Below are 17447 nucleotides of genomic sequence, written 5' to 3'. Positions count from 1 at the left end.
CAAAAAAACCCATTTTGGGCCTTGTGTTCACCCCAAGGCGCCATTTTAGGACTTCCCATCACCCAAAAACCCCAAATTTTGGAATTTTTTCCTCAAAAAAACCCCAATTTGGACTCCCACCCCCCCACCCCCATCTCCAGCACCTTCTCCACCCAAAAAAACCTAAAATTTTGGGACAAAACACCCAAAAACCTCCATTTTGGGCCTTGTGTTCACCTCAAGACGCCATTTTAGGCCTTCCCTTCACCCAAAAACCCCAAATTTTGGAATTTTTACCCCAAAAAAACCCCCAATTTTTGAGTCCCATCTCCCCGAACCTTCTCCCCCCCAAAAAAACCCCAAAATCTGTGGAGAAAACACCCAAAATCCCCCATTTTGGGCCTTGTGTTCACCTCAAGACTCCATTTTAGGCCTTCCCATCACCCAAAAACCCCCAAATTTTGGAATTTTTTCCTCAAAAAAACCCAAATTTTGGACTCCCACCCCCCCAACCCATCTCCAGCCCCTTCTCCACCCACAAAACCCCAAAAATCTGAGGAGAAAACACCCAAAAACCCCCATTTTGGGCCTTGTGTTCACCCTAAGACTCCATTTTAGGCCTTCCCATCACCCAAAAACCCCAAATTTTGGAATTTTTACCCCAAAAAAAACCCCAATTTTTGAGTCCCATCTCCCAGAAGCTTCTCCACCCAAAAACCCCCAAAATCTGTGGAAAAAACACCCCAAAATCCCCCATTTTGGGCCTTGTGTTCACCTCAAGACTCCATTTTAGGCCTTCCGATCACCCAAAAACCCCCAAATCTGGGAGTTTTGACCCCAAAAAAAACCCAATTTTTGAGTCCCATCTCCCAGAACCTTCTCCACCCAAAAAAACCCCAAAAATCTGTGGAGAAAACACCCAAAACCCCCCATTTTGGGCCTTGTGTTCACCCCAAGCCGCCATTTTAGGCCTTCCCATCACCCAAAAACCCCAAATTTTGGAATTTTTACCTCAAAAAGACCCAATTTTGAGTCCCATCTCCCCGAGCCTTCTCCACCCAAAAACCCCCAAAATCTGTGGAGAAAACACCCAAAATCCCCCATTTTGGGCCTTGTGTTCACCCCAAGACGCCATTTTAGGCCTTCCGATCACCCAAAAAACCCAAATTTGGGAATTTTTACCTCAAAAAAACCCAATTTTTGAGTCCCACCCCCCCTAAACCATCTCAAGAACCTTCTTCACCTCAAAAAACCCCAAATTTTGGGACCAAATACCCAAAAACCCCCATTTTGGGCCTTGTGTTCACCCCAAGACGCCATTTTAGGACTTCTGATCACCCAAAAACCCCAAATTTGGGAATTTTTACCTCAAAAAAACCCAATTTTTGAGTCCAACGCCCCAAACCCATCTCCAAGAAATTTCTCCACCCAAAAAAACAAAAAATCTGTGGAGAAAACACCCAAAAACCTCCATTTTGGGCCTTGTGTTCACCCCAAGACGCCATTTTAGGACTTCTGATCACCCAAAAACCCCCAAATTTGGGAGTTTTTTCCTCAAAAAAACCCCAATTTGTGAGTCCCATCTCCCAGCACCTTCTCCACCCCAAAAAACCCCCAAAAATCTGTGGAGAAAACACCCAAAACCCCCCATTTTGGGCCTTGTGTTCACCTCAAGACTCCATTTTAGGCCTTCTGATCACCCAAAAACCCCAAATTTTGGAATTTTTACCCCAAAAAAACCCCAATTTTGAGTCCCATCTCCCAGAACCTTCTCCACCCAAAAAAAACCAAAAATCTGTGGAGAAAACACCCAAAATCCCCCATTTTGGGCCTTGTGTTCACCCCAAGACTCCATTTTAGGCCTTCCCATCACCCAAAAACCCCAAATTTTGGAATTTTTACCTCAAAAAAACCCCAATTCTTGAGTCCCACCCCCCCTAAACCATCTCAAGAACCTTCTCTACCTCAAAAAAACCCAAATTTTGGGACCAAATACCCAAAATTCCCCATTTTGGGCCTTGTGTTCACCTCAAGACGCCATTTTAGGACTTCCCATCACCCAAAAACCCCAAATTTGGGAATTTTTACCTCAAAAAAAACCCAATTTTGGTGTCCCACCCCCCCACCCCATCTCCAGAACCTTCTCCACCCTAAAAAACCAAAATCTGTGGAGAAAACACCCAAAATCCCCCATTTTGGGCCTTGTGTTCACCCCAAGACGCCATTTTAGGCCTTCCCTTCACCCAAAAACCCCAAATTTGGGAATTTTTACCTCAAAAAAACCCCAATTTTGAGTCCCATCTCCCAGCACCTTCTCCACCCAAAAACCCCCAAATCTGTGGAGAAAACACCCAAAAACCCCCATTTTTGGGCCTTGTGTTCACCCCAAGGCACCATTTTAGGCCTTCCCATCACCCAAAAACCCCAAATTTGGGAATTTTTTCCTCAAAAAACCTCAAATTTTGGAACTTTTTCCTCATAAAAACCCCAATTCTTGAGTCCCACCCCCAACCCCCCCCAAATTTCCCAGCTCACCCCTCTCCTCCTCGCTCTCCTCCTCCGCGCTCTCGCTCTCGCTCCCGCTCGTCGCCTTCTCCCCTTCCCACTCTTCCTCGGGGCCTTTCCCCGGTCCCGGGACCTCCCCGGAAGTCGGAGTCGGAAGAGCTGACCCCGCCTTGACCTCCCCTTGACCCCCGGCCCGGAGGAACCTCCAGCGGGCGGCGGCAAAGGAGAACTCGGGGTCTTCCAAGATGGCCGCCTCCAGGCCGTGGCGGGCGGCGGCGCGGAGGAGTTCCCCGTCGTGGTGGCCCCGTTGCCACCACGGGGGGAGGTCGGGGCCTGGGGGGGGACAAAGGGACAACCGGGGGAGGAGGAGGGGGTGGCGGAGGACTTGTTCCCTCAGGAGGCGAAGGAGCGACAAGCGGCGAAGGCCGCGGGAGGCCCGGGACGGGGAGATGGGGGAGACGACGACCGATGGGTCCGGGGGTTCTGGGAAAAGGGGGAGAGGAGGTCAAGGAGGGGGTGGGGGAGGTCATGGAGGGGTTTGGAGGAGGTCAAGGAAGGGTTGGAGGTCAAGGAGAAGATGGAGGAGGTCATGGAAGGGTTGGGGGAGGTCATGGAGGAGTTGGAGAAGGTCAAGGAGGAGTTGGAGGTCAAGGAGGGGTTGAGGGAGGTCATGGAGGGGTTGGAAGAGGTCAAGGAGGAGGGGGAAGAGGTCAAGGAGGGGTTGGAAGAGGTCAAGGAGGAGGTGGAGGTCAAGGATGGGTTTGGAGAAGGTCATGGAAGGGTTGGAGGAGGTCAAGGATGAGTTGGAGATCAAGGAGAAGATGGAGGAGGTCAAGGAGGAGGTGGGGGAGGTCAAGGAGGGGTTGGGGGAGGTCAAGGAAGGGTGAGGAACATCAAGGATGGGGTTGGAGGAGGTCATGTAAGGGTTGGAAGAGGTCAACGTTGAGTTGGAGGTCAAGGAGAAGATGGAGGAGGTCAAGGAGGGGTTGGAAGAGGTCAAGGAGGAGGTGGAGATCAAGGAGGGGTTGGAGGAGGTCAAGGAGGGGTTGGGGGTCAAGGAGAAGATGGAGGAGGTCAAGGAGGAGGTGGGGGAGGTCATGGAGGGGTTGGAGGAGGTCATGGAAGGGTTGGAGGTCAAGGAGAAGATGGAGGAGGTCAAGGAGGGGTTGGGGGAGGTCATGGAGGAGGTGGAAGAGGTCAAGGAAGGGTTGGGGGAGGTGGTGGAAGGGTTGGAAGAGGTCAAGGAGGAGGTGGAGGTCAAGGAGAAGATGGGGGAGGCCAAGGAGGGGTTGGGGGAGGTCATGGAGGAGTTGGAGGTCAAGGAGGAGGTTGGGGAGGTCATAGAAGGGTTGGAAGAGGTCAAGGAGGAGTTGGAAGAGGTCAACGTTGAGTTGGAGGTCAAGGAGGGGTTGGAGAAGGTCAAGGATGGGGTTGGAGAAGGTCATGGAAGGGTTGGAGAAGGTCAAGGAGGAGGTGGAAGAGGTCAAGGTTGAGTTGGAGGTCAAGGAGAAGATGGAGGAGGTCAAGGAGGGGTTGGAGAAGGTCATGGAAGGGTTGGAAGAGGTCAACGTTGAGTTGGAGGTCAAGGAGGAGGTTGGAGGAGGTCAAGGATGAGTTGGAGGTCAAGGAGGAGGTGGAGGTCAAGGATGGGTTTGAAGAAGGTCATGGAAGGGTTGGAGAAGGTCAAGGAGGGGTTGAGGGAGGTCATGGAGGAGTTGGAAGAGGTCAACGTTGAGTTGGAGGTCAAGGAGGAGGTGGGGGAGGTCATGGAGGGGTTGGAAGAGGTCAAGGAGGAGGTGGAGGTCAAGGAGAAGATGGAAGAGGTCAAGAAGGGGTTGGGGGAGGTCAAGGATGAGTTGGAGGTCAAGGAGGAGGTTGGGGAGGTCAAGGATGGGGTTGGAGAAGGTCAAGGAAGGGTTGGAAGAGGTCAACGTTGAGTTGGAGGTCAAGGAGAAGATGGAGGAGGTCATGGAAGGGTTGGAGAAGGTCAAGGAGAAGGTGGAAGAGGTCAAGGAAGGGTTGGGGGAGGTGGTGGAAGGGTTGGAAGAGGTCAAGGAGGAGGTGGAGGTCAAGGAGAAGATGGAGGAGGTCAAGGAGGGGTTGGGGAGGTCATGGAAGGGTTGGAGAAGGTCAAGGAGGAGATGAGAAACATCAAAAAACCATCAACCCCTTGGAGATGCCCCCAAACCCCCTCGAGATGCCTCCAACTCCCTCCAGAAGGCCCAAGATGGCGCCCAATCCCCTCAGAGACCTCCCCAATCCCTTGGAGTTGACCCCAAACTCTTGGAGTTGACCCCAAACTCTTGGAGTTGACCCCAACTCCCCCCAAGATGCCTCCAAACCCCCTCAAGATGCCTCCAAACCCCCTCAAGATGCCTCCAACTCCCTCCAGAAGGCCCAAGATGGCGCCCAACCCCCTCAGAGTCCTCCCCAATCCCTTGGAGTTGACCCCAAACTCTTGGAGTTGACCCCAAACTCTTGGAGTTGACCCCAAACTCTTCAAGTTGACCCCAAACCCCCTCAAGATGCCACCAAACCCCCTCGAGACGCCTCCAACTCCCTCCAGAAGACCCAAAATGGCGCCCAACCCCCTCAGAGTCCTCCCCAAACCCTTGAAGTTGACCCCAAACTCTTCAAGTTGACCCCAAACCCCCCCAAGATGCCCCCAAACCCCCTCAAGATGCCCTCAAACCCCCTTGAGATGCCTCCAACTCCCTCCAGAAGGCCCAAGATGGCGCCCAAACCCCTCAGAGTCCTCCCCAATCCCTTGAAGTTGACCCCAAACTCTTGGAGCTGACCCCAAACTCTTCAAGTTGACCCCAAACCCCCTCAAGATGCCCTCAAACCCCCTCAAGATGCCACCAAACCCCCTCAAGATGCCTCCAACTCCCTCCAGAAGACCCAAAATGGCGCCCAACCCCCTCAGAGTCCTCCCCAATCCCTTGGAGTTGACCCCAAACTCTTCAAGTTGACCCCAAACCCCCTCAAGATGCCCCCAAACCCCCTTGAGATGCCCCCAAACCCCCTTGAGATGCCCCCAAACCCCCTCAAGACGCCTCCAACTCCCTCCAGAAGGCCCAAGATGGCGCCCAATCCCCTCAGAGACCTCCCCAATCCCTTGGAGTTGACCCCAAACTCTTCAAGTTGACCCCAAACTCTTCGAGTTGACCCCAAACCCCCTCAAGATGCCCTCAAACCCCCCCCAAGATGCCCCCAAACCCCCTCAAGATGCCTCCAACTCCCTCCAGAAGGCCCAAGATGGCGCCCAATCCCCTCAGAGACCTCCCCAATCCCTTGGAGTTGACCCCCAAACTCTTCAAGTTGACCCCAAACCCCCTCAAGATGCCCTCAAACCCCCTCAAGATGCCCCCAAACCCCCTCAAGATGCCCCCAAACCCCCTTGAGATGCCCTCAAACCCCTTCAAGATGCCTCCAACTCCCTCCAGAAGGCCCAAGATGGCGCCCAATCCCCTCAGAGTCCTCCCCAATCCCTTGGAGTTGACCCCCAAACTCTTCAAGTTGACCCCAAACTCTTGGAGTTGACCCCAAACCCCCCCAAGATGCCCTCAAACCCCCTCGAGATGCCTCCAACTCCCTCCAGAAGGCCCAAGATGGCGCCCAACCCCCTCAGAGACCTCCCCAATCCCTTGGAGTTGACCCCAAACTCTTGGAGTTGACCCCAAACCCCCCCAAGATGCCTCCAAACCCCCTCAAGATGCCCCCAAACCCCCTTGAGATGCCACCAAACCCCCCCAAGATGCCCCCAAACCCCCTCAAGATGCCTCCAACTCCCTCCAGAAGACCCAAAATGGCGCCCAATCCCCTCAGAGCCCCCCCCAAGATGGCCGCCTCGCCCCGTACCGTCTCCGGGAGCCGGGGGCAGGCGGCAAACCTGCCGGCACATGGCGACGAAGGCGTGGAAGAACTTGGTGAGGTCTTCGTCGCTCTTCTTCTCCAACCCCGCCAAGGCCCGGAAGCGGCCCCAGCGGAACCGCCCCACTTCCGGTTCGTATTCCACCCCGAAGGTCGAAGCCACCCGGTAAAAATCCGATTGGTCCCGACGGGTCCACCTGAAGGGGGGGAGGGGACGGCTCAGAGACCACCCAGGAAGCTTCTCCACCCAAAAAAATCCCAAGTTTTGAGGAGAAAACACCCAAAAATCTCAAATTTTGGAGTTCCGGTAGGCCCAAAACCTCAATTTAGGAGTTTTAGCACCCAAAAAGCACCAGTTTTGGGGTTTTTACCACCCAAAATGGTTCCTCCACCCTCGAACCATCTCCTGGAAGCTTCTCCACACCCAAAAATATCCAAAGTTTGAGGAGAAAACGCCCAAAAAACCCAAATTTTGGAGTTCCGCTAGGCCCAAAACCTCAATTTTGGAGTTTTAGCACCCAAAAAGCACCAATTTTGGGGTTTTGACCACCCAAAATGGTTCCTCCACCCTCAAACCATCTTCAAGGAGCTTCTCCACCCAAAAAACCCCAAGTTTGAGGAGAAAACAACAAAAAAACCCATATTTTGGGGACCAAACACCAAAAAACCCCAAATTTAGGCCTTCTAATCGTTAAAAAACCTCAATTTTGGAGTTTTAGCACCCAAAAAGCACCAATTTTGGGGTTTTTACCACCAAAAAAGGTCCCTCCACCCTCAAACCATTTCCAAGAAGCTTCTCCACCCAAAAAAACCCCAAGTTTGAGGACAAAACAACCAAAAAACCCGAATTTTGGGGACCAAACACCCAAAAACCCCAAATATAGGCCTTTTGGAGTTTTATCACCCAAAAAGCACCAATTTTGGGGTTTTGACCACCCAAAAAGATCCCTCCACCCCCAAACCATGTCCAAGAAGCTTCTCCACCCAAAAAAACCCCAAGTTTGGGGACAAAACACCCAAAAACCCAAATTTAGGCCTTTCGATTGCTAAAAAAAACAATTTTGGAGTTTTAAGGCCCAAAAAGCACCAATTTTGGGCGTTTGACCACCAAAAAAAGTCCCTCCACCCTCAAACCATCTTCAAGAAGCTTCTCCACCCAAAAAACCCCAAGTTTGAGGAGAAAACAACCAAAAAACCCAAATTTTGGAGACCAAACACAAAAAAACCAAATTTAGGCCTTCTGATCGCTAAAAAAAAACAAGTTTGGAGTTTTAAGGCCCAAAAGCACCGATTTTGGGGGTTTGACCACCAAAAAAGGTCTCTCCACCCTCAAACCATCTTCAAGAAGCTTCTCCACCCAAAAAACCCCAAGTTTGAGGACAAAACACCCAAAAACCCCCATTTTGGACCTTGTGTTCACCCCAAGACTCCATTTTAGGACTTCCCTTCACCCAAAAACCCCAAATTTGGGAATTTTTACCTCAAAAAAACCCCAATTTTGGTGTCACACCCCCCACCCCATCTCCAGCTCCTTTCCCACCCAAAAAAACTAAAAATTTGGGGACAAAACACCCAAAACCCCCCATTTTGGGCCTTGTGTTCACCCCAAGACACCATTTTAGGCCTTCCCATCACCCAAAAACCCCAAATTTGGGAATTTTTACCTCAAAAAAACACCCAATTCTTGAGTCCCACCCCCCCACCCCATCTCCAGCACCTTCTCCACCCAAAAAACCCAAAAATTTTGGGACAAAACACCCAAAAACCGCCATTTTGGGCCTTGTGTTTACCTCAAGCCGCCATTTTAGGCCTTCCCATCACCCAAAAACCCCAAATTTGGGAATTTTTACCTCAAAAAAAACCCAATTCTTGAGTCCCACCCCCCCACCCCATCTCCAGCACCTTCTCCACCCAAAAAAACCCAAAATTTTGGGACCAAATACCCAAAAACCGCCATTTTGGGCCTTGTGTTCACCCCAAGGCGCCATTTTAGGAGTTCTGGTCGCTAAAAAAACCCAAATTTTGGAATTTTTACCTCAAAAAAACCCCAATTATTGAGTCCCACCCCCCCAACCCATCTCCAACACCTTCTCCACCCAAAAAAACCAAAATTTTGGGGACAAAACACCCAAAAACCGCCATTTTGGGCCTTGTGTTCACCCCAAGACGCTATTTTAGGAGTTCTGGTCGCTAAAAAAACCCCAAATTTGGGAATTTTTACCTCAAAAAAACCCCAATTCTTGACTCCCACCCCCCCAACCCATCTCCAGCACCTTCTCCACCCAAAAAACCCAAAAATCTGTGGAGAAAACACCCAAAAACCCCCATTTTAGGCCTTCTATTCACCCCAAGGCGCCATTTTAAGAGTTCTGGTCGCTAAAAAACCCCAAATTTTGAAATTTTTACCTCAAAAAAAACCCAATTCTTGAGTCCCACCCCCCCACCCCATCTCCAGCACCTTCTCCACCCAAAAAAACCCAAAATTTTGGGACCAAATACCCAAAAAACCGCCATTTTGGGCCTTGTGTTCACCCCAAGACTCCATTTTAGGAGTTCTGGTCGCTAAAAAAACCCAAATTTTGAAATTTTTACCTCAAAAAAACCCCAATTCTTGCGTCCCACCCCCCCACCCCATCTCCAGCACCTTCTCCACCCAAAAAACCCAAAAATTTGGGGACAAAACACCCAAAAAAACGCCATTTTGGGCCTTGTGTTCACCCCAAGACTCCATTTTAGGCCTTCCCATCACCCCAAAACCCCAAATTTAGGAATTTTTACCTCAAAAAAAATCAAATTTTGGACTCCCACCCCCCCACCCCATCTCCAGCACCTTCTCCACCCAAAAAAACCAAAAATCTGTGGAGAAAACACCCAAAAACCCCCATTTTGGGCCTTGTGTTCACCCCAAGACTCCATTTTAGGAGTTCTGGTCGCTAAAAAACCCCAAATTTGGGAATTTTTACCTCAAAAAAACCCCAATTTTGGAGTCCCACCCCCCCCACCCCATCTCCAGCACCTTCTCCACCTAAAATAACCCAAAATTTTGGGACCAAATACCCAAAAACCGCCATTTTGGGCCTTGTGTTCTCCCCAAGGCGCCATTTTAGGAGTTCTGGTCGCTAAAAAACCCCAAATTTGGGAATTTTTACCTCAAAAAACCCCAATTTTGGAGTCCCACCCCCCCACCCCATCTCCAGCACCTTCTCCACCCAAAAAAAACCAAAAATTTTGGGACAAAACACCCAAAAACCCCCATTTTGGGCCTTCTCTTCACCCCAAGGCGCCATTTTAGGAGTTCTGGTCGCTAAAAAACCCCAAATTTTGAAATTTTTACCTCAAAAAATCCCCAATTTTGGAGTCCCACCCCCCCCACCCCCTCTCCAGCACCTTCTCCACCCAAAAAAACCAAAAATTTGGTGACAAAACACCTAAAAACCCCCATTTTGGGCCTTGTGTTCACCCCAAGACGCCATTTTAGGCCTTCCCATCACCCAAAAACCCCAAATTTGGGAATTTTTACCTCAAAAAAACCCCAATTTTGGACTCACACCCCCCCACCCCCCTCTCCAGAACCTTCTCCACCCAAAAAAAACCAAAAACTTGGAGACAAAACACCCAAAAAACCCCATTTTGGGCCTTGTGTTCACCCCAAGACTCCATTTTAGGAGTTCTGGTCGCTAAAAAACCCCAAATTTGGGAATTTTTACCTCAAAAAAACCCCAATTTTGGAGTCCCACCCCCCCCTCCCCATCTCCAGCACCTTCTCCACCCAAAAAACCCAAAAATTTTGGGACCAAATACCCAAAAAACCGCCATTTTGGGCCTTGTGTTCACCTCAAGACGCCATTTTAGGCCTTCCCATCACCCAAAAACCCCAAATTTGGGAATTTTTACCTCAAAAAAATCCCAATTTTTGAGTCCCACCCCCCCACCCCCTCTCCAGAACCTTCTCCACCCAAAAAAAACCAAAAATTTGGGGACAAAACACCCAAAAACCGCCATTTTGGGCCTTGTGTTCACCCCAAGGCGCCATTTTAAGAGTTCCGGTCGCTAAAAAACCCCAAATTTTGGAATTTTTAACTCAAAAAAAACCCCAATTTTTGACTCCCACCCCCCCACCCCATCTCCAGCACCTTCTCCACCCAAAAAACCCAAAAATTTGGGGACAAAACACCCAAAACCCCCCATTTTGGGCCTTGTGTTCACCCCAAGACGCCATTTTAGGCCTTCCCATCACCCAAAAACCCCAAATTTGGGAATTTTTACCTCAAAAAAACCCCAATTCTTGAGTCCCACCCCCCCACCCCCTCTCCAGAACCTTCTCCACCCAAAAAAACCAAAAATTTGGGGACAAAACACCCAAAAAACCCCATTTTGGGCCTTGTGTTCACCCCAAGGTGCCATTTTAGGAGTTCTGGTCGCTAAAAAACCCCAAATTTGGGAATTTTTACCTCAAAAAAAACCCCAATTTTGGACTCCCACCCCCCCACCCCATCTCCAGAACCTTTTCCACCTCAAAAAAACCCAAAATTTTGGGACAAAATACTCAAAAACCACCATTTTGGGCCTTGTGTTCACCCCAAGGCGCCATTTTAAGAGTTCTGGTCGCTAAAAAACCCCAAATTTTGGAATTTTTACCTCAAAAAAAACCCCAATTCTTGCGTCCCACCCCCCCACCCCATCTCCAGCACCTTCTCCACCCAAAAAAACCAAAAATTTGGGGACAAAACACCCAAAAACCGCCATTTTGGGCCTTGTGTTCACCTCAAGACTCCATTTTAGGCCTTCCCATCACCCAAAAACCCCAAATTTTTGAGTTTTTCCCCAAAAAAAAACCCCAAATTTTGGATTTTTTTCCTCAAAACCCCCCCAAATTTTGGCCTCCCCGGCCCCTCCCCCCAAGATGGCCGCCGCGGAGTCCTCCCCACCTCTGCTGCTTCTCCTTCCGGGCCAGCTCCTTGAGTTTGGCGTTGGCCTCGCAACGGCGCCGCCGCCGCTCGCCCCGGAGCTGCTCCCGCTGGGAGGACCTCTGGGAGGCCGCGATCAAGCGGCGAAGCCGAGCGGTCAAGATGGAGGCCGAAGGCCACTGGGATTGGCCGGGTTGGGCAGGGGGGACCTGGAAGGAAGGAGGAGAAGGGCTCCTGGGGCCTTCTGGAGGGCTTTGTGGACCTCTTGAAGGTTCTGGAGATCTTCTGGAGGTCTTTGTGGACCTTCTGGAGGTCTTTATGGACCTTCTGGAGGTCTTTGTGGACCTCTTGAAGGTTCTGGAGATCTTCTGGAGGTCTTTATGGACCTCCTGGAGGTCTTTGTGGACCTCCTGGAGGTTCTGGAGGACCTTCCGGAGGTCCTGGAGCTCTTCTTGAGGTCTTTATGGACCTCCTGGACCTCTTTATGGACCTCTTGGAGATTCTGGAGTTCTCCTTGAGGTCTTTATGGACCTTCTGGAGGTCTTCATGGACCTCCCGGAGCTCCTAGAGCTCTCCTTGAGGTCTTTATGGACCTCCTGGAGGTTCTGGAGGACCTTCTGGAGGTCCTGGAGATCTCCTCGAGGTCTTTATGGACCTTCTTGAGGTCTTTATGGACCTCCTGGAGGTTCTGGAGGACCTTCCAGAGGTCCTGGAGGTCTTCTTGAGGTCTTTATGGACCTCCTGGAGGTCTTTATGGATCTTCTGGAGGTCTTTATGGGCCTCTTGGAGGTTCTGGAGGTCTCCTTGAGGTCTTTATGGACCTTCTGGACCTCTTTATGGGCCTCTTGGAGGTTCTGGACGTCTCCTTGAGGTCTTTATGGACCTTCTGGAGGTCTTTGTGGACCTCTTGGAGGTTCTGAGGGAGCTTTGAGGTCTTTATGGACCTCCTGGAGGTCTTTGTGGACCTCCTGGAGGTTCTGGAGGACCTTCTGGAGGTCCTGGAGGTGTCCTTGAGGTCTTGATGGACCTCCTGGAGGTCCTTATGGACCTTCTGGAGGTCTTTGTGGACCTCCTGGAGGTTCTGGAGATCTCCCTGAGGTCTTTATGGACCTTCTGGAGGTCTTTGTGGACCTCTTGGAGGTTCTGGAGGACCTTCCAGAGGTCCTGGAGATCTTCTTGAGGTCTTTATGGACTTCCTGGAGGTCTTTATGGACCTCCTGGACCTCTTTATGGACCTCTTGGAGATTCTGGAGTTCTCCTTGAGGTCTTTATGGACCTCCTGGAGGTTCTGGAGGACCTTCTGGAGGTCCTGGAGGTCTCCTTGAGGTCTTTATGGACTTCCTGGAGGTCTTTATGGACCTCTTGGAGGTTCTGGAAGTCTCCTTGAGGTCTTTATGGACCTCCTGGAGGTTCTGGAGGACCTTCTGGAGGTCCTCGAGGTCTCCTTGAGGTCTTTATGGACTTCCTGGAGGTCTTTATGGACCTCTTGGAGGTTCTGGAGATCTCCTTGAGGTCTTTATGAATCTCCTGGACCTCTTCATGGAGCTCCTGGAGCTCCTAGAGCTCTCCTTGAGGTCTTTATGGATCTCCTTGAGATCTTTATGGACCTCTTGGAGATTCTGGAGATCTTCTGGAGATCTTTGTGGACCTTCTTGAGGTCTTTATGGACCTTCTGGAGGTCTTTGTGGACCTCCTGAAAGTCCTGGAGATCTCCTTGAGATCTTTATGGACCTCCTGGACCTCTTTATGACCTCCTGAAGGTTTTGATGGAACTTTTGAGGTCTTCATGGACCTCCTGAAGGTCTTTATGGACCTCTTGAAGCTCCTAGAGCTCTCCTTGAGGTCTTTATGGACCTCCTGAAGGTTCTCATGGACCTCCTCAAGGTTCTGATGGAACTTTTGAGGTCTTCATGGACCTCCTGAAGGTCTTTATGGAACTTTTGAGGTCTTTATGGACCTTCTTGAGATCTTTATGGATCTCCTGGACCTCTTCATGGACCTCCCGGAGCTCCTAGAGCTCTCCTTGAGGTCTTTATGGACCTCCTGGAGATCTTTATAGACCTCCTGGACCTCTTTATGGACCTCTTGGAGGTTCTGGAGGTCTCCTTGAGGTCTTTATGGACCACCTGGAGGTCTTTGTTCACCTGGAGGTCTTTGTGGACCTCCTGGAGGTTCTGGTGGAGCTTTTGGGGTCTTTATGAATCTTCTGGAGGTCTTTGTGGACCTCCTGGAGGTTCTGGAGGACCTTCTGGAGCTCCTAGAGCTCTCCTTGAGATCTTTATGGACCTCCTGAAGGTTCTTGTGGAACTTTTGAGGTCTTTCTGGACCTCTTGAAGGTTCTCATAAAGCTTTTGAGATCTTCATGGACCTCTTGAAGGTCCTGGAGATCTCCTTGAGATCTTTACGGACCTCCTGAAGGTCTTTATGGACCTCCTGGAGCTCCTAGAGCTCTCCTTGAGGTCTTTATGGACCTCCTGGACCTCTTCGTGGACCTCCTGGAGCTCCTAGAGCTCTCCTTGAGGTCTTTATGGACCTCCTGAAGGTTCTCATGGACCTCCTGAAGGTTCTGATGGAACTTTTGAGGTCTTTATGGACCTCCTGAAGGTCTTTATGGACCTCCTGGACCTCTTCATGGACCTCCTGGAGCTCCTAGAGCTCTCCTTGAGATCTTTATGGACCTCCTGAAGGTCCTGGAGGTCTCCTTGAGATCTTTATGGACCTCCTGAAGGTCTTTATGGAACTTTTGAGGTCTTTATGGACCTCCTGAAGGTCCTGGAGGTCTCCTTGAGATCTTTATGGACCTCCTGAAGGTTTTTATGGAACTTTTGAGGTCTTCATGGACCTCTTGAAGGTCCTGGAGATCTCCTTGAGATCTTTATGGACCTCCTGGACCTCTTTATGGACCTCCTGAAGGTTCTGATGGAACTTTTGAGGTCTTTATGGACCTCCTGGAGCTCCTAGAGCTCTCCTTGAGATCTTTATGGACCTCCTGAAGGTCCTGGAGATCTCCTTGAGATCTTTATGGACCTCCTGAAGGTTTTTATGGAACTTTTGAGGTCTTCATGGACCTCCTGAAGGTCCTGGAGCCCCCCACCCCTTCCTGGTCCCACCAGCCCCCCCGAGGAACCTGGGAGGAACCCAGGAGGCCCTTTCCCTGGTACCTTCCTCGCCGTCCACCACCGAGATCTCCTCGTCCAGCAGCATCAAGGGGTCACCCTGGGAGGAGAAGAGGTTGGGGGTCACCTCCAGGACCTCCAGGAGGTCCAGGGAGGTCCTCGGGGTGGGTCCTCACCTCCTCTTCCAGCTCCTTGGAGGCCCCACCCAAGGGTTTGTACTCGGGGTCTTCTCCGTCCTTCTCGAAGTCCACCCTGGGGGGGCCAAAAAAAGAAATGAGGAGGGGGAGGAGCTCCAGGAACCTCCAGGAGGTCCTGGAGGACCTCAAGAAGGTCCTGGAGGACCTCAAGGAACCTTCAAGAGGTCCTGGAGAACCTCAAAGAACCTTGAAGTGATCTTGAAGGACCTCAAGGAACCTTGAAAGGGTCTTGGAGGACCTCAAGGAACCTTTAAGAAGACCTCGAGGACCTCAAAGAGGTTCTGGAGAACCTCAAGGAACCTTGAAGTGATCTTGGAGGACCTCAAGGAACCTTCACAGGGTCTTGGAGGACCTCAAGGAACCTCCAAGAAGACCTTGAGGACCTCAAGGAACCTTCAAGAGGTCCTGGAGAACCTCAAAGAACCTTGAAGTGATCTTGGAGGACCTCAAGGAACCTTCAAGAAGACCTCGAGGACCTCAAGGAACCTTCAGAAGGTCCTGGAGGACCTCAAGGAACCTTCAAAGGGTCTTGGAGGACCTCAAGGAACCTTCAGAAGGTCCTGGAGAACCTCAAGGAACCTCCAAGAAGACCTTGAGGACCTCAAAGAGGTTCTGGAGGACCTCAAGGAACCTTGAAAGGGTCTTGGAGGACCTCAAGGAACCTCCAAGAAGACCTTGAGGACCTCAGAGAGGTTCTGGAGGACCTCAAGGAACCTTCAAGAAGACCTTGAGGACCTCAAAGAGGTTCTGGAGGACCTCAAGGAACCTTCAAGAAGACCTTGAGGACCTCAAAAAGGTCCTGGAGGACCTCAAGGAACCTTGAAATGGTCTTGGAGGACCTCAAGGAACCTTCAAGAAGACCTTGAGGACCTCAAGGAACCTTCAAAGGGTCGTGGAGGACCTCAAGGAACCTCCAAGAAGACCTTGAAGACCTCAAATTGGTTCTGGAGGACCTCAAGGAACCTCCAGAAGGTCCTGGAGGACCTCAAGGAACCTTGAAATGGTCTTGGAGGACCTCAAGGAACCTCCAAGAAGACCTTGAGGACCTCAAAGAGGTTCTGGAGGACCTCAAGGAACCTTCAGAAGGTCCTGGAGGACCTCAAGGAACCTCCAAGAAGACCTTGAGGACCTCAAAGAGGTTCTGGAGGACCTCAAGGAACCTTCAAAGGGTCTTGGAGGACCTCAAGGAACCTTCAGAAGGTTCTGGAGGACCTCAAGGAACCTTCAAGGAACCTCCAAGAAGTCCTGGAGGACCTCAAAAAGGTCCTGGAGGACCTCAAGGAACCTTCAAGAAGACCTCGAGGACTTCAAGGAACCTCCAGAAGGTCCTGGAGGACCTCAAGGAACCTTCAAGAAGACCTTGAGGACCTCAAAGAGGTTCTGGAGGACCTCAAGGAATCTTCAAATGGTCTTGGAGGACCTCAAGGAACCTCCAAGAAGACCTTGAGGACCTCAAAGAGGTTCTGGAGGACCTCAAGGAACCTTCAAAGGGTCTTGGAGGACCTCAAGGAACCTTCAAGAAGGTCTGGAGGACCTCAAGGAACCTCCAAGAAGACCTTGAGGACCTCAGAGAGGTTCTGGAGGACCTCAAGGAACCTTCAGAAGGTCCTGGAGGACCTCAAGGAACCTTCAAGAAGACCTTGAGGACCTCAAGAAACCCCCAGAAGGTCCTGGAGGACCTCAAAAAGGTCCTGGAGGACCTCAAGGAACCTTCAAAGGGTCTTGGAGGACCTCAAGGAACCTCCAAGAAGACCTTGAGGACCTCAAAGAGGTTCTGGAGGACCTCAAGGAACCTTCACAAGGTTCTGGAGGACCTCAAGGAACCTTCAAAGGGTATTGGAGGACCTCAAGGAACCTTCAAGAAGACCTTGAGGACCTCAAAGAGGTTCTGGAGGACCTCAAGGAACCTCCAGAAGGTTCTGGAGGACCTCAAGGAACCTTCAAGTGGTCTTGGAGGACCTCAAGGAACCTCCAAGAAGACCTTGAGGACCTCAAGGAACCTCCAGAAGGTCCTGGAGGACCTCGAGGGTCCAACCCACCCCAACCTTGGAGTTTTGGGGCCAAAAAAGGGACAAAAGGGACCTCAGCTTGGAGAGGACAACTCAGCCCGGGCAGGACCCGGTCGGTATTAGCATGGCGGGGTCTTCATCGGTCCCTGGGGTGGGGGAGGGGACAGGAGAACCAGGAGAAGACCTCAAGAGGTCTCCAGGAGGGGTTGGAGGACCTCGAAGTATCTCCTGGAGGGGTTGGAGGACCTCAAAGAGACCTTGGAGGACCTCAAAAGATCTCAAGAAGGTTCTGGAGGACCTCAAAGAGCTCTTGGAGGACCTCAAAGAGACCTTGGAGGACCTCAAGAAGGTCTTGGAGGACCTCAAAGTATCTCCAGGAGGTCTTGGAGGACCTCAAAGGTTCTTCAGAAGGTCTTGGAGGACCTCAAAACATCTCAAGAAAGTCTTGGAGAACCTCAAAGTATCTCCTGGAGGTCTTGGAGGACCTCAGAAGATCTCAAGAAGGTTCTGGAGGACCTCAAGAAGGTCTTGGAGGACCTCAAGGAGGTCTTGGAGGACCTCAAAGTATCTCCTGGAGGTCTTGGAGGACCTCAAAAGATCTCAAGAAGGTTCTGGAGGACCTCAAGGAGGTCTTGGAGGACCTCAAAGGTTCTTCAGAAGGTCTTGGAGGACCTCAAAGGTTCTCAAGAAGGTCTTGGAGAACCTCAAAGAGGTCTTGGAGGACCTCAAGGAGGTCTTGGAGGACCTCAAAGTATCTCCAAGAGGTTCTGGAGGACCTCAAGAAGGTCTTGGAGGACCTCAAAGTATCTCCAGGAGGTCTTGGAGGACCTCAGAACATCTCCAGAAGGTTCTGGAGGACCT

At 51.1% G+C, this 17447-nt stretch overlaps 1 protein-coding gene and 1 long non-coding RNA gene across 2 annotated transcripts in view; one reads left to right on the top strand and one right to left on the bottom strand.

Annotated features, from left to right (window-relative positions):
* Positions 1-2514: 2514 nt before the first annotated feature.
* CHD8 (chromodomain helicase DNA binding protein 8) overlaps positions 2515-17447 on the bottom strand; it is a gene marked incomplete at its 3' end in the record, with an annotated part of 81136 nt that continues 66203 nt past the window's right edge. Inside the window, 5 exon segments of the mRNA XM_071732734.1 lie at positions 2515-2967; positions 6346-6554; positions 11286-11473; positions 14403-14480; positions 14557-14632. Of these exon segments, the coding sequence (XP_071588835.1) occupies positions 2515-2967; positions 6346-6554; positions 11286-11473; positions 14403-14480; positions 14557-14632 (1004 nt within the window).
* Positions 3156-3520, top strand: LOC139790960 (uncharacterized). The gene is made up of 3 exons (XR_011723748.1): positions 3156-3232; positions 3273-3356; positions 3399-3520. It is a non-coding gene; the product is annotated as an uncharacterized lncRNA (long non-coding RNA).

This window comes from Heliangelus exortis, unplaced genomic scaffold, assembly GCF_036169615.1.
Source record: "Heliangelus exortis unplaced genomic scaffold, bHelExo1.hap1 Scaffold_71, whole genome shotgun sequence".
Classification (NCBI taxonomy): Eukaryota; Metazoa; Chordata; class Aves; order Apodiformes; family Trochilidae; genus Heliangelus; species Heliangelus exortis.
This window is presented reverse-complemented; position numbering and strand designations above follow the sequence as displayed.